We start from the raw sequence: 12,567 nt of genomic DNA, 5'->3' as shown, positions 1-12,567 counted from the left end.
TCTGTGTGTCTGTATGTCTGTGTGTTTTGTATGTCTGTTTCTGTGTGTCTGTGTGTAGATCTGTCTCTGTGTGTCTGTCTTGTCTCTGTGTGCCTATGCTTCTGTGTGTGCTGTGTCTCAGTGTGTCTGTCTGTGTCTGTGTCTCAGTGTGTGTCTCTGTGTATGTCAGTGTGCTTGTATCTGTGTGTCTCTGTGTTTTTGTATCTGTGTGTCTGTAGCTATCTGTGTGTATATCTGTGTCTGTGTGTGCGTTTTTGTAAGCTTCTGTGTGTCTGTGTGTCTGTATCTCTGTATGTATGTCTGTATGTGTCTGTGTCTGTGTAGGCCAGAGTGTATCTGTGTGTGTCTATGTTTTTGTATGTCTCTAAGTGTCTGTGTCTCTGTGTGTATCTATCTATCTATGTGTATATTTATGTCTGTTTTTGTATGCCTCTGTGTGTCTGTCTTTGTGTGTCTGTGTCTCTGTGCCTGTATCTCTGTGTGTATGTCTGTATGTGTCTATGTCTGTGTGTAGTCCAGTGTGTTCGTATCCGTGTGTGCCTGTGTCTGTGTTTTTGTTGCCTCTGTGTGTCTGTGTCTCTGTGTGTATGTCTCTGTGTGTCTGTATGTGTCTCGGTGTGTCTTTTGCTCCCCCAAACTCTTAGGGCATAGGGGGAAAGACCAGCATTAAGTCGCCCCCTCCGCCCACCCACCCACCCATTCCCACCACTACTCTGCTTGCAAGCCCCACCCCTAGTTCGGGGCCGCCCGGAAACGCTGAAACCCGCAGCCGGAGCCCCGCCACCACCAACCCCATCCTCCCCCAATCTCCCCCGCACCCCATCCCCACCCCCACCCTCACCCCATCCCGGCCAGCCAGGCGCGGGCGCGGAGCGGCGCCTTTAAGGCAGAGGCGGCGGCGGGTGCTGCCTCCAGGCGGGCGCTCGGGCCGGGCCGGGAGCGCGCGCGGGCGCCGGAGGAGGCGGGCCCGGGCCCGGGGGCGGCGCGGCGGGAGGGCGTGTCCGTCGTCCGCGCCGCGCCGCGATCGCTCGCTGGGCGCCGGCGGGCGGGCTCGGGCCTCCCCTCCCGGAGGCTGCTGCGCTGCGGGCCCCGCGCTCGGCCGGCCAGTTGCGGGCGGCGGGGCCCGTGGACGTCCGCACTCGGCGCTGCTGTTGCTGCTGCTGCTGCTGCTGCTGCTGCTGCTGTTACCGCTGTTACCGCCCAAGCCGCCCGGCCCGGCCTCGCCCAGCCCGGCCCGGCCCTTCCCTACTCTGCCCGGCCCTGCCCCGCGTCCCGCACGCTTGCAACCCCGCAAGCCCGCCACCCCGCGCGCCCACCCGCCGGCCTGGCCCCCGGTCGGCCCGAGATGCAGACGTTCCTGAAAGGCAAGCGCGTGGGCTACTGGCTGAGCGAGAAGAAGATCAAGAAGCTCAATTTCCAGGCCTTCGCCGAGCTCTGCAGGTACGGAAGCTGCCTGGCCCCGGGCTTCGGGGGGAAGCCGGGCTGCGGGAGCTCCGAGGTGGTGGCCCCGGCCCTGGCCCTGGCCCCGTCGCACGGGGTGTGTGTGGTCACCCCCCGAGACACCCCGCGTGGACTCCCAAGTATGCTTTTTCATTTCTTTTCTTGGCTGGCTTTGCCCGCTTCTCTTTTCTGCAGAAAGGGCTCTTGTGTTTGCACCATGTTGGGGTGGGGGACACACCGGCTATCTATATATCCCATCCACACCCCCTAACCCCAGTGCCCATCACCCCCCAGCTCTGCTGGGTTCCTGAGTCTGCCAGGGGCATTGGCACCCTCTTAAGCAGGGACTCACTAGGTGATTTGCTGTCTCATGAGAACCCAGCCCTAGCACTCGGTCCGGTGGTGATTCTGGGCCACGTGTTTTGGGGTGTTGTTGGGGGGAAACGGTGCAGAGGGTACTTACTGCGAAGGGGCGACCGACCACCGGCTCTGCGGGTGCAGGTGGTTTGAGATTCGCCCATCTCTGATCTCCCCCACTTCTCCCCAGGATTGCATGGCTGTGTAACCGGCTCACGTCTGTCTCCCATCCATTCTCCAAGATCACACCCGTAATCTGTGACTGAGCTGAGCGGTGGAGTCTCAGGGTTGGGGTGTCTGCCCCTCCTGGCCTCACTTGTCTTGTGCCCAAAAGCCTCAGGGAGGAACCGAGTCAAAGAACCTGATCTCTCAGCCGCCCTTGGGCATTCCGGGAAACCTTGTGTGAAGTGGCCGGCTCCCTCCAATGGGTTAGGTTTGAGTCTGGAAAATGGGCTGCTGCACTTGGGTTTTTTGTTCTTGGAGCTTCCTATTTTAACCTTGCAGAATAGCATGACTTTTCTTCCATGAGGGTGATGAGCCGGGGGCCAGTCTGAACCTCTCTGTCCCTCCAGCCTGTCCCCAAGGCCCCCCGGCTGGCTGCTTTTATCCCCTGCCTTCTGCTCACCCTGCAGCCAGAGGCTTCTTTAGGTAGCCACAGGGCTTCCTTACTCGCTGGCTGGGACTGCCTGCCTTCCTTCTTCCTCGGAGAAAGGCTTTTTTTTTTGGTCCTCTTTGAAAAAAGGGTCATTTGGGCTTGATAATGCACCTGGGATTCGCAGGGATACCAGAAGGACTCAGTGCCTGTGCTTTGGAAATGGGTCCTAGGATTTGGGAGCCCCTGAACTTGGCTCTGCACAGGCCCGGCGCTAGAAGGTGGCGGCTGAACCCTGCCGTGCTGGGTGTGCCCCGGAACTCCCGGACTTGGCAACCTGAGATCTCGGCTCTTTGACTGAGCTACTAAACCTGCCAGTTTGTGCCCACAGTGAGCACCCGGCCTTGCCACCGGGCCTGACTCTTGATCTTGAGAAAGCAGCTCTGACGGGGATCTCCGGCAAGGTCCTGCCGGGGCTGGACTGCACACTGGCTTGCTTTCCTCTTCCTGGTGTTTCAGTGAGGAGATTCACTGTTTTGGGGGACACTTTAAGGGTGGTTGGGCTCCCCGTCTGGCTGCCTCCTCGCTTTGCAGAGAAGACAGAAAGCCTCTGGATGGTTGTCGAGCCGCAGGGAATCCCACAGGGTTGGTGTTTGCTGCTGGCCAGCCTAGGTCTCCTGTCACTGAAGCTGAAGGAAGATACCAAGTTTGGTTTTTCTTGCCTCATTTTGCGCCCTCTGGTGGCCGCCCTGGGCCCCCCGACTGCCCCCGTCTCGTACCCAGATCCTGGCAGTTTGTGGCCTGGGCAGTTGGGGGAGAATGATTCAGGGTGGTGTGGATGGATGTTGTCATGGTGCCGACACTCTCGCTCTGGGGTTGCTGCCCTGCTGTTTGGACGGAGGCTGACTTGTGTACGAATTCCCGCGTGATAAAGTCCAGGGCTCCACTTGGCGAGTATGGCCTGAAGTGGACGTGGGCCTGTTTGTTTGGGTGAAAGGCGGCTGGCCCTGAGGCTCCCCCATTCCAGACCTCTGTTGCACAGATGGGGAACAGGCAGGTTCCTGTTGTTTGACTTCTGGAATGGGGCCAGGCTTCTGACCTGAGATACCCCTGTACCCCCAGAAAGCATCTCTCTGTCCTTTGTTATCAAGGTGGGTCCAGTCCCACTACCAGCCCGGGATTTTCCTCATCCCCCAGGAGGGGTGGTCAGAAGTGGTCTGAGAGATCTTCAGGGCCAACCTTTGAATTGGAGCACATGGCTCAAGTGGTCTCTCTGGCCACTGTTTTTGGGGCGTCATCCACCGGGAGAAGGTCTGTGTGTGTCTCCCCTCCCCTTCCCCTGATTCTTCCTCTATCCCCACCACTGAGTTTTACAACCAGGATGCTGAGTTGCTCCAGAGCAGGAACAGTTCTTAGATGGTCTGTTGGAAGGTGCTTTGAACCCAGGGCCTTATGGAAATGCTGGCAGACTGCTTGATCTCTTTTTCTCTCTCTGCTTGGTCTCTCTCTCTCTCTCTCTCTGCTTGGTCTCTCTCTCTCTCTCTCTCTCTCTCTCTCTCTCTCTCTCTCTCTCTCTCTCTGCTTGGTCTCTCTCTCTCTCTCTCTCTCTCTCTCTCTCTCCTTGGTCTTTCTCTGCTTGGTCTCTCTCTGCTTGGTCTCTCTCTCTCTGTCTGTCTGTCTCTGTCTCTCTGTCTCTGTGTCTGTGTCTGTCTCTGTCTCTCTGTCTCTGCCTCTCTCTGTCTCTCTCTGTCTCTCTCTCCCTCCCCCCTCTCCCCCTCTCTCCCCCTCCTCTCTCTCCCACTTTCTCTCCCCCTCTCTCCCTTCCTCCTTTCCCTCACCTCACCCTTTTTTGTTTGTTTTTGGGCCACAGCTAGTGGTGCTCAGGGATTATTCCTGGCTTTGCACTCAGGAATCACTCTTGGCGGTGCTTAAGGAACTCTGTGGGATGAACCCAGTCAGCTACATGCAAGGCACACTGCCTACGCTGTGCTATCTCTAGCCCCACGCCTTCTTCTTAAACTTGACCAGACTTGTAGAGGTGGGACATGTTGAGGGCACTCCAGGAAGTATTTCCATTAACATGGGTGAACCTCCAGCCTCCCCTGCAACCTACCTGACTCCTTACTGTTTGTCACGGGTGACCCCTGGCATCCCGTTCTTGGCTCAGATCTGTTGGGCCCCACCTAGTGGTAGTGGGGCACATAATTCTGTGCTGGAGCTTGAACTCAGTGCCCTGCATGTGCTGGGCATGTGCCCTCTGCACTCTTTGAACCAGATGTCTTCACTTGACACTATTTTTGGGGTAGGGGCTCCCCCAGTGGTGCTCAGGGAACAGTGCCATGTTAGGGCTCAAACGGAGGGTTCCCTGGTGCAAAACGTGCACTTCAGCTCCTGGGGCATCTCTCTGCTCTCCCATCTGCCCTGATTTTTGGGGGGGGTCCCCCCAGAAATTCTCAGGCAGACCAGTGGCACAAGGGCTCAAGGCAACAAGATTGGGGGGATAGTGCTTAGGGCCTCCAGGGCTTTCCCCAGCAGTGTTCAGGGGACCGCGTGGTTCTAGGAATTGACCTGGACGGGAGCCCTAGCCCCCTTGGACGGTCTTCCCAGACCCAGACTGCTTGATGTCATCATTTTTTTTTTGTTGTTTTGGTTTTAGGGCCACACTAGCTCTGCTCAGGGAGCACCCTTGATGGTGCTCAGGAGCCCCTGTGGGATGCCAGAAATCAAACTGGTGCCAGCCATGTGTCACAAGCTTTAGCACCTGTGTGCTCTCCTGGTTTCTCTGAGCTTTACTTGGTAGTGCTCAGGTCTTACTCCTGGCCTTGTGCTCAGGGATCATTCTTATGGGGGGCCATATGGGAAGCTGGGATCAAATCTGGGTCAGCTGTGTGCAACTATAAGTAACAACATATTACCCACCGTGTGTGCTATTGCTCTGGCCCCACCTTAGATGACTTTGATTTTTGTTTTTTATTTGGGGGCCACACTGGCTCACTCCTGGCTATGTTCTCTGAGATCACTCCTAGCTCTGTGCTCTGGGGACTCTATGAGATGCTGGGGATTGAACCCCTGCCAACTCCATGCAAGATGCTGTCCTAAAGCTCTGGCTTCAAGGTATTTCATCTCACTCAAATTCCCCCGCTCCCCTAATGTAAGGGAGAAACTGAGGCAGGGAGTGGGAGACCCTTGCAGGACGGGGCTCAGCCCCCACGGAATCCCTGGACACAGCATCATGCTTTTTTTTGTTTGTTTATTTTTTTTTGGGGCCACACCCGGTGACGCTCAGGGGTTACTCCTGGCTATGTGCTCAGAAGTCACTCCTGGCTTGGGGGGACCATATGGGACACCGGGGGATGGAACCGCGGTCCGTAGTAGGCTAGCGCAGGCAAGGCAGGCACCTTACCTCTAGCGCCACCGCCCGGCCCCAGCATCATGCTTTTGAAGAGTCTTTGTCTGGGTTGGGACAAACCCGGACAGCTCCTGGGATTCTTGGCCTTGAGATTCTCATCTGTAGGTGGGCTCGTTGGACTGCGACCACAGGCCCACCTGCCATTGTGGGTTCCTGCGTGGGGTCCCTCTGCATGACAGGGCCGGGGGTACAGGCTGGGGGTACTAAATCCTGGCCTGGACAGTGCCCCTAAGAGATACTGTGTCTTCTTCCTGAACCCCCAATGCCTTTGCCTGCAGGCTGGGGTTGGGTTCCCTGCGGGCTGGGATTCATTCGGGTGATACTGGGGACCAGGGAATCAAACATCTCTTCTGGGGTTAAGTGAGTTAGGGCTGGGGCCGTGGGTTGGTATTTTGTTTTTCTGAAAAATGGATTTGGCCCCAGTTGGGCGTATGGGGGCGGGAGGCGGTGCTGACTGGGGCTCCCCTCGGCAGCAGCGCCCTAGTACTGGCCATAAGTCAGCCCCATAGATAAACACTCGCTCCCTGTCCTTGGCTGCCTGGTTCCGGGCCTGCTTGCACCAAGGAGCTCTGGGCCTGTGACCTGACCCTTGGGGTCCCTCACCCCCCGTGTCTGGGGTGTGAGGGTGACAGTGCACAGGACCCATGTCTGGGGGTCCGGGTGGTTGGTACAGCAGCCTTGAGGCCTTGGATAGGTGCTGAGGGGAGTGTGGGAGGTGGGACTTGTGGGGGGTTGCGCTGCCCACCCCTTGTGGCCTCCTGTGCCCTGGACCTGAGGCTCATTTGATTCTCAAAGCTTCGCCTGGGCTGGGACTGGGAAGGCCGAGCCATATGCTGCCTTTTTCCAAGCTGAGGCCACGATGCCCTGTGGGTTTGGGGACAGGGGAGACAGCGTGTCCCCTGCCACTGTCCCCCTCCCCCGCATTTTTGATACTTCCCGCAAGAGTTCAGGGAGCTCCCAGGACATGGTGAGCAGCGATCTCTGCCCCTGGTGTCCCTGCTGCTGGACACATGGCACCTCCCTCCCTCTCTTCCTCCCTCGTCTGGGCCAGCACGGAGCTGGGAACGTTCCTGCTCCGGGCGCTATGTGCCTACCTTGGAGTGTCCTGGCATCATCATCCTGCCCTGGTTCGGGGGGGGGGGGCATTCCATATAGCCCCCCAAACCCCACCAGGATCAACCCCTGAGCACCGCTGGGTGTGGCCCCCATATCCTAAAAACCAAACAAATCCAATGCGCCTTACTGCCTTGTGTGCTGGGGGTGGAGTCGAGGGGTGCCAGAATCAGGAGACGTTTGGGGGCTGAGGCTCCCTGGATGGGCCCTGCTTCTTGGGCTGGAGCAGAGATGAAGTCCATGCACCGAGGCTGGGGGCTGAGTTGGGCAGTTGCACTGGTTTGTGGATGGTCTAGAATCTGGGCCCCCCGGTGCCCCCACTTTCAAGCCTTGTGCTCTATAGGAGGGGGCATTTCCCAGGTTCTTCCATGGTTGCTTGGGAGGGCCCATCTTAAACCTGGAATTCCTGGGTGAGAGAGAGTTGAGGCTTAGCCCGAGGTGGGTAAGAGGGGGCCTGGCTTCCATATCCAGACCTGCAGCATGGGGTCCCTCAAGCACTGCCAAGAGTAGCCCCTGCGCACAGGGGTTTTTACCCAAAAGTAAAACCAGAAATAAAAGAAGATAATCTGTGGTTCCCCCAGATGTGAGAGCACAAAAGAAGCTGCTGCTGGCATGATGGAGATGCCCCAGGCCTGGTTGTTTGGGGTGACTACCACAGGACTGGGCACACCACTGAAGTCCAAACCAAGACTTCAGGCCTGAGTCAGCTGTATGGGAGATGGAGCGTCCTGGCCTTCCTGCGGGAGCAGCCTCAGGCGAGGGATGTGGTGGGTTACAAGACTCCCTGGGGAGTTTCACTTTCATTTCTGCCTCCAGCCCTATTTCCCTACCAACCCCCAGGCTAGGTAGATGCTGGGTGGGGGAGGAAACGTCTATGGGGGGGGTCTGTTCCCCACCTCCCCTCATTGCATCCTCACCTCCACTGGAACACGTGGGTGATCCTAGCATTGCTTGGACTGTGAGGTATTGTGATTATTTGGATTTTGCACCACACCCTTGTGCTGCTTTGGGGGGCTGTCTATTACTGGGATTGAACCCTGGAGTCCCCCCATGCAGAGCTGGTGCTCATTCCTTGAGTCTCCCCGATACAATTTTGGGGGTTGTTTGTGTTTTGGGATGTACCTACAGGGCCTTTCTCAGGCCCAACTCCTGGCTGTGTGTTTAGGAATTACTCCTGGTTCCTTAATCAGGACTGGAGAACCCCGTGGGATGCCGGGGATTGAACCCAGGTTGGTTGGCTGCATGTAAGACAGGTGTCCTTCTTGTCCTATTATCTCTTCAGTTTCCATTTTTATTTTTCATGAGGACCCTTAAGTGCCTTGAGTTGACCAGGGCTGTACCTCAGTGCTTACGGAAGCCTTGTGGGAATGGGGGATGGGACGATACTGCGGTGCCCTTGGAATTGGGTTGTCCTTTCTACCCCCACCCAAACACCCAGTCCTGTGGACTATAACCCTGGGACTCCTCCCTGGGAGTGCTCCTCATGGAAGGTGACCTCAGAGGGTGGGTTGGAGACTTTTCTGGTCTCAGGAGCCAGGGGGAGCCTGGGAGAGGAAGGGTGTGCCTGTGACTCTGGGGTGCTGGCCTTAAAGGGCTTGGGTGGTGCCTCTGGCAGGCAGGTCAGCTGCTAGAGGTTTCTCTGGGGCAGAACTTCCTCTTTGCACAGCAGACGCTTCTAGAAAAGGGTGCTAAGCTTCGGGAGCTGGGGCCATTGAACCTGGCCTGGCTGGCTCTCAAGGTGCAGCTCTGATTTTTCTTCCCCAGCCCATCCTTCTGTAGGGGACCTTGAGAAGAGGTCCCCTCCTGGACACTGTGGGCCTCTGACCTTTCTTGGCCTTCTGTCCTCTCCTGCCCCCAAGTGCTGCTGGGGGATGTTGAGCTGCTTTGGGTAGAGGGTCTGGGTCTCTGGAGGGGTTCCCATGGAGGAGTATAGAAAGATCCCCTCTAGGGAGGCTGCCTTCTCTTTTTGGGGGACACTAAAAGGCCAGCAAGGGGGTCCCTTCCCTGGGGACCCCAGCCCATGGCTGTCCACAATAGTTCAGCCCATAGTGTTCCAGCTGTTCCTGAGCTCCAGCTATGACGTGGCACCTGTTCTGTGGGCACCGGAACTTGGAGGGCCTGTGATCTTCTGGGGATCCCCAGTTGGCCAGTACTGGATAAGGGACAGTGGCCCGAGCGTACCCAGAGGCCCTGCTTGGCCCAGCCCAGTGGCACAACGGGTCTCTTGCCAGTTTCCTTTCAAGGGTCAATTTCAGGAGTAGGCGAGGTGAGTGGACCCTAAACCGACTGGGGTGTCCGGGTACCAGGCTGGAGCTGCCCAGTGGCTGGAAGTCCCTGTGTAGGCAACCTTGGACCTGGGGGCCACCATCCTGCCATCCTGCTGCCCTGAGGTTCCCTGGCACCTGTGACCCTGTGGCCTCACCTTCCCTTCCAGTTCTCCCACAGGCCCCTGGGGAGGGGACCCAACAGACCAAGGACTCTGACTGCTCATTTCTCCAAGAGTTAGACCTGTAGGTTTAGGAGCCAGGAGACACCCCCTAAGCCTGGTGCATGCCTGTAGCTAAACACATTGAGCACACTCCCTGCTTTCCTTAATCTCCTAATCCCCTAAACACAGAGCACACACCTTGTTTGAATCCCCTAAATACAAAGAGCTCACATCCTTCTTTTCCCTATAAATAAATATCCCATTCCCACCTAAAATAAAGTAAGTTATTCCTCCCAAGTGTATTGTGGATTTTTTTTGTAAGTTCCCCTCCCTCACATGGGACCTCACCAGCAACATCTACAAGATTCTGGCACCTGAACCCTGGACCCTCAAATCCATCTACACATATCAATGACCTAAATTTGACTATGATGGGGCCCGTGGTACTTGATCTGTGATGACAGACCAAAAGGACTCCTTTCTCCCCTCAGCCTGAGTGTTCCACAGGCTGGCAGGAGTGGGAAGAGGTTCAGGCTTGGGTTCTGGTGCAGAAGCTCCCAGAGTCAGCGCTGTGTTCTCTCATTTATTTTCTTCCCTGACAGCTAATCCCAGCCTTCCATATGCCTGGACCTGCTGTTTTCTTCCTTTTCTGCTTTTTCCCCTTGGTTTTGGGGTCACATCTGGCAGACTCTGCTTGTCCCAGTGGGTGGAGCCCAGGATCCCTATCTTGGCCTCTGATATTCCAGTTTTCTGTCCAGCCCCGATGCAGGCATCTCTGCTGCCCATCCATTCTGTGCTGGGTCCCTTTGGGTCCTTGCAGGCGCTGACCCCAGACATGAGTCTCTCTGCAATGTCCAGCTCTGCACTTTGCACCTGAGCTCTGTTCCTTTGCCTGCACCGGCCCTAGAAGCTGGGGCTGTTTTCCTGGTACTTGTCTGAGCTGTTGTGTGGGGTGTGGGGTGTGTGGGGACCTTGAAGACGACAGTGCTGAACAGGACTGGCAGTGGGGTGTGGGGGTGCCAAACCCTGCCCCTTAACTGACCCAGCTGGCCAGCCTGGAGGGCCTGGGGGGTGTGTAGCACTTGGGAAAGGCTGAGGTGCTGTGGTTTGACACAGGGCTGTTTGTGGGAGAAACAATATCGTGTTGTGGAAACAGCCATCAGTGGTACCGCAGCCAGCTCCGGCCCCGTGCTTGAGGGGGGTGTAGGCCCCAGGGTCTGGCAGTCAGTGGCTTTGCAGGGCCCGTGTCTGAGCTGTTGAGTGGGGCTGTGAGGAACCTTAGTGCTCTGGGGGAGGGGCTGCATGTGGGGGCCTTTCTGGGACTAGAAAGGGGCTTGACCCCCTGTAGCCTGGTAGACCCTGCTCAGAGCCTGTGGGCACCTCTGCCAGGGGTTGCTCTGGGTTGCATCATCATATACCAGGATATGTGTAGCCCTCCTTTTGCAGGGGACTGTTCAGGACAGGGTACCCCAAAGGAGGCTCTTAGGGATGCTGGGACGCTGGCTGGAGTCCTGGTACCCTTTGCTCAAGATGCCTTGGGGAGTGGATCATCCTCTACTACTGCATGTTCAGTGGATACTATGCAGTTCAGATGGGGCCATGTAGGGCTAGAGGAGTGCGAGAGGGCTCTTGGGGGTGCCGAGGTGGGTCTGGGCCTGCTGCTCACCTCACCTGGCCGTGCTCTGGGCTGGTTGGCTGGAAGTGCCCCCTTTCTCGGGGGACACCACACAGGCCTCAGGTATGTCCATGCAGGACATGTGAGGGGTCCTGCGTGTTTGTTTGTCTGGTGCCAGGCTGGAGGTCCTGGGTGGGCGGCCTCAGTCCTGGGGACCCTCCTGCTGCCCTGAGGTGCCCTGTGGCCTCAGCTTCCCCTCCAGCTGTCCCCCAAGCCCCTTGCAGGGTGGGGCCTGACTAAACATGGATTCTGGCGGCTCATTTTCCAGAGTTAGAGATCTTCAGAGCTCAGATCTACAGACACCCCCAAGACAGTGCCAGTCTCTCCTTGGTACCCCTCCTCTGCCCCTTCTTGGCTTCTCCTGGCATGGCTGGTACTTTACCCCTGTGGTGTTTGTATCCTTCTTTGCATGTTTGTACCTTGGATGTTCTGACTGTTGGGGGAAGGGGTCCTGCATACCTGTGTGTAGTTCATCAGAGGCCTCCTGCTTTTTGCTGTGTGGGAGAGCCTGGGGGCAGAGCTGCTGGCAGGTACTTTGGCCAGGGCTTGGATCTCAGGTGGTATATACCAGTGCTGCGTTAGTCACTGTGTGGTCGGTCTATATCTGGTGCTGCCCACATCTTGGGAGCCACTGCTTGCCTGGATTAGGATAGATTCCCTCGTGGCTCTCTTTTAGGGGTTCCCAGCCTGCTAAGGGCCCAGTGCTCCCCACCTTCCTTCCTGGACTGAGTCCCAGCGGCCGTGTAACCCAAAACGGGGCTGGTTAGACTCTGGGACTTCTCCCTGCCTTGACTCCATCCTGGGGACTTCCTCTGCACTCAGGCTCCGTTCTGGGGGTACATGGATGCCCCATGTAAAATGGGGGACCAGTGGGGCCGGTGAGGTAAGGTGTCTGCCTTGCAATCGCTAGCCAAGGAAGGACCGAGGTTCAATTCCCTGGCATCCCATATGGTCCCCCCAAGCCAGGGGCAATTTCTGAGCGCTTAGCCAGGAGTAACCCCTGAGCATCAAACAGGTGTGGCCCAAAAAACAAACAAAAAAATTTAAAAAATGGGGGACCAGCACCCACTTGTGGGGCAATTTGGGGTACTGATTCTTGGGGGTGGTGGGGACAACAGTCCTCTTACATCTGTTGTTTCCCCCTTTAGAGATTGGGAACTTACTTCTGATTATGACCAGGGGAAGGAGTTGCTCATGGGAACCCTTCCAGGGTGCTGATGGGGGTCGGTTGTTCCTGCCCGCCGGCATCCTGCCTGCCTTTTGGCCACAAGAATGGGGAGCCAGGACCCCTGCGTGGAGATGGCCCCATTGACCCTGGTGCCTGACCTCGCTGACAACACTGCCCTGTCACAGCCCCTGCCTACTCCCTCACCCTCTTTGCCCACCTCCCGAGGAGCTAGGCCTGTGCTCTCTGCTCACATCTTCATGATGAGTGTTTCTGGTTTTTGCCTTTCACTTCCCGAGCACATAGGGAGCTGGGGGTCGGTCACTCATGGAGGTATTCTGCCTGCGATGCCTAGCATGCCTAGCAGTTCTCGGAGCCCAGTGCTACA

The 12,567-nt window shown here is 57.1% G+C and overlaps 1 protein-coding gene across 1 annotated transcript in view; it reads left to right on the top strand.

Annotated features, from left to right (window-relative positions):
- The first annotated feature begins 1,222 nt into the window (after nt 1-1,222).
- The window catches only part of ITPK1 (inositol-tetrakisphosphate 1-kinase), a 92,117-nt gene continuing 80,772 nt past the window's right edge, over nt 1,223-12,567 (top strand). Inside the window, exon 1 of the mRNA XM_049769857.1 lies at nt 1,223-1,440. Coding sequence (XP_049625814.1) covers nt 1,346-1,440 — 95 coding nt within the window. The 5' untranslated portion in view covers nt 1,223-1,345. The remainder of the gene's footprint in view (nt 1,441-12,567) is intronic.

Source organism: Suncus etruscus, chromosome 3, assembly GCF_024139225.1.
Source record: "Suncus etruscus isolate mSunEtr1 chromosome 3, mSunEtr1.pri.cur, whole genome shotgun sequence".
Lineage (NCBI taxonomy): Eukaryota > Metazoa > Chordata > Mammalia > Eulipotyphla > Soricidae > Suncus > Suncus etruscus.
Note: the sequence above shows the minus strand (reverse complement) of the source record. Positions and strands in the feature narration are given on the sequence as shown.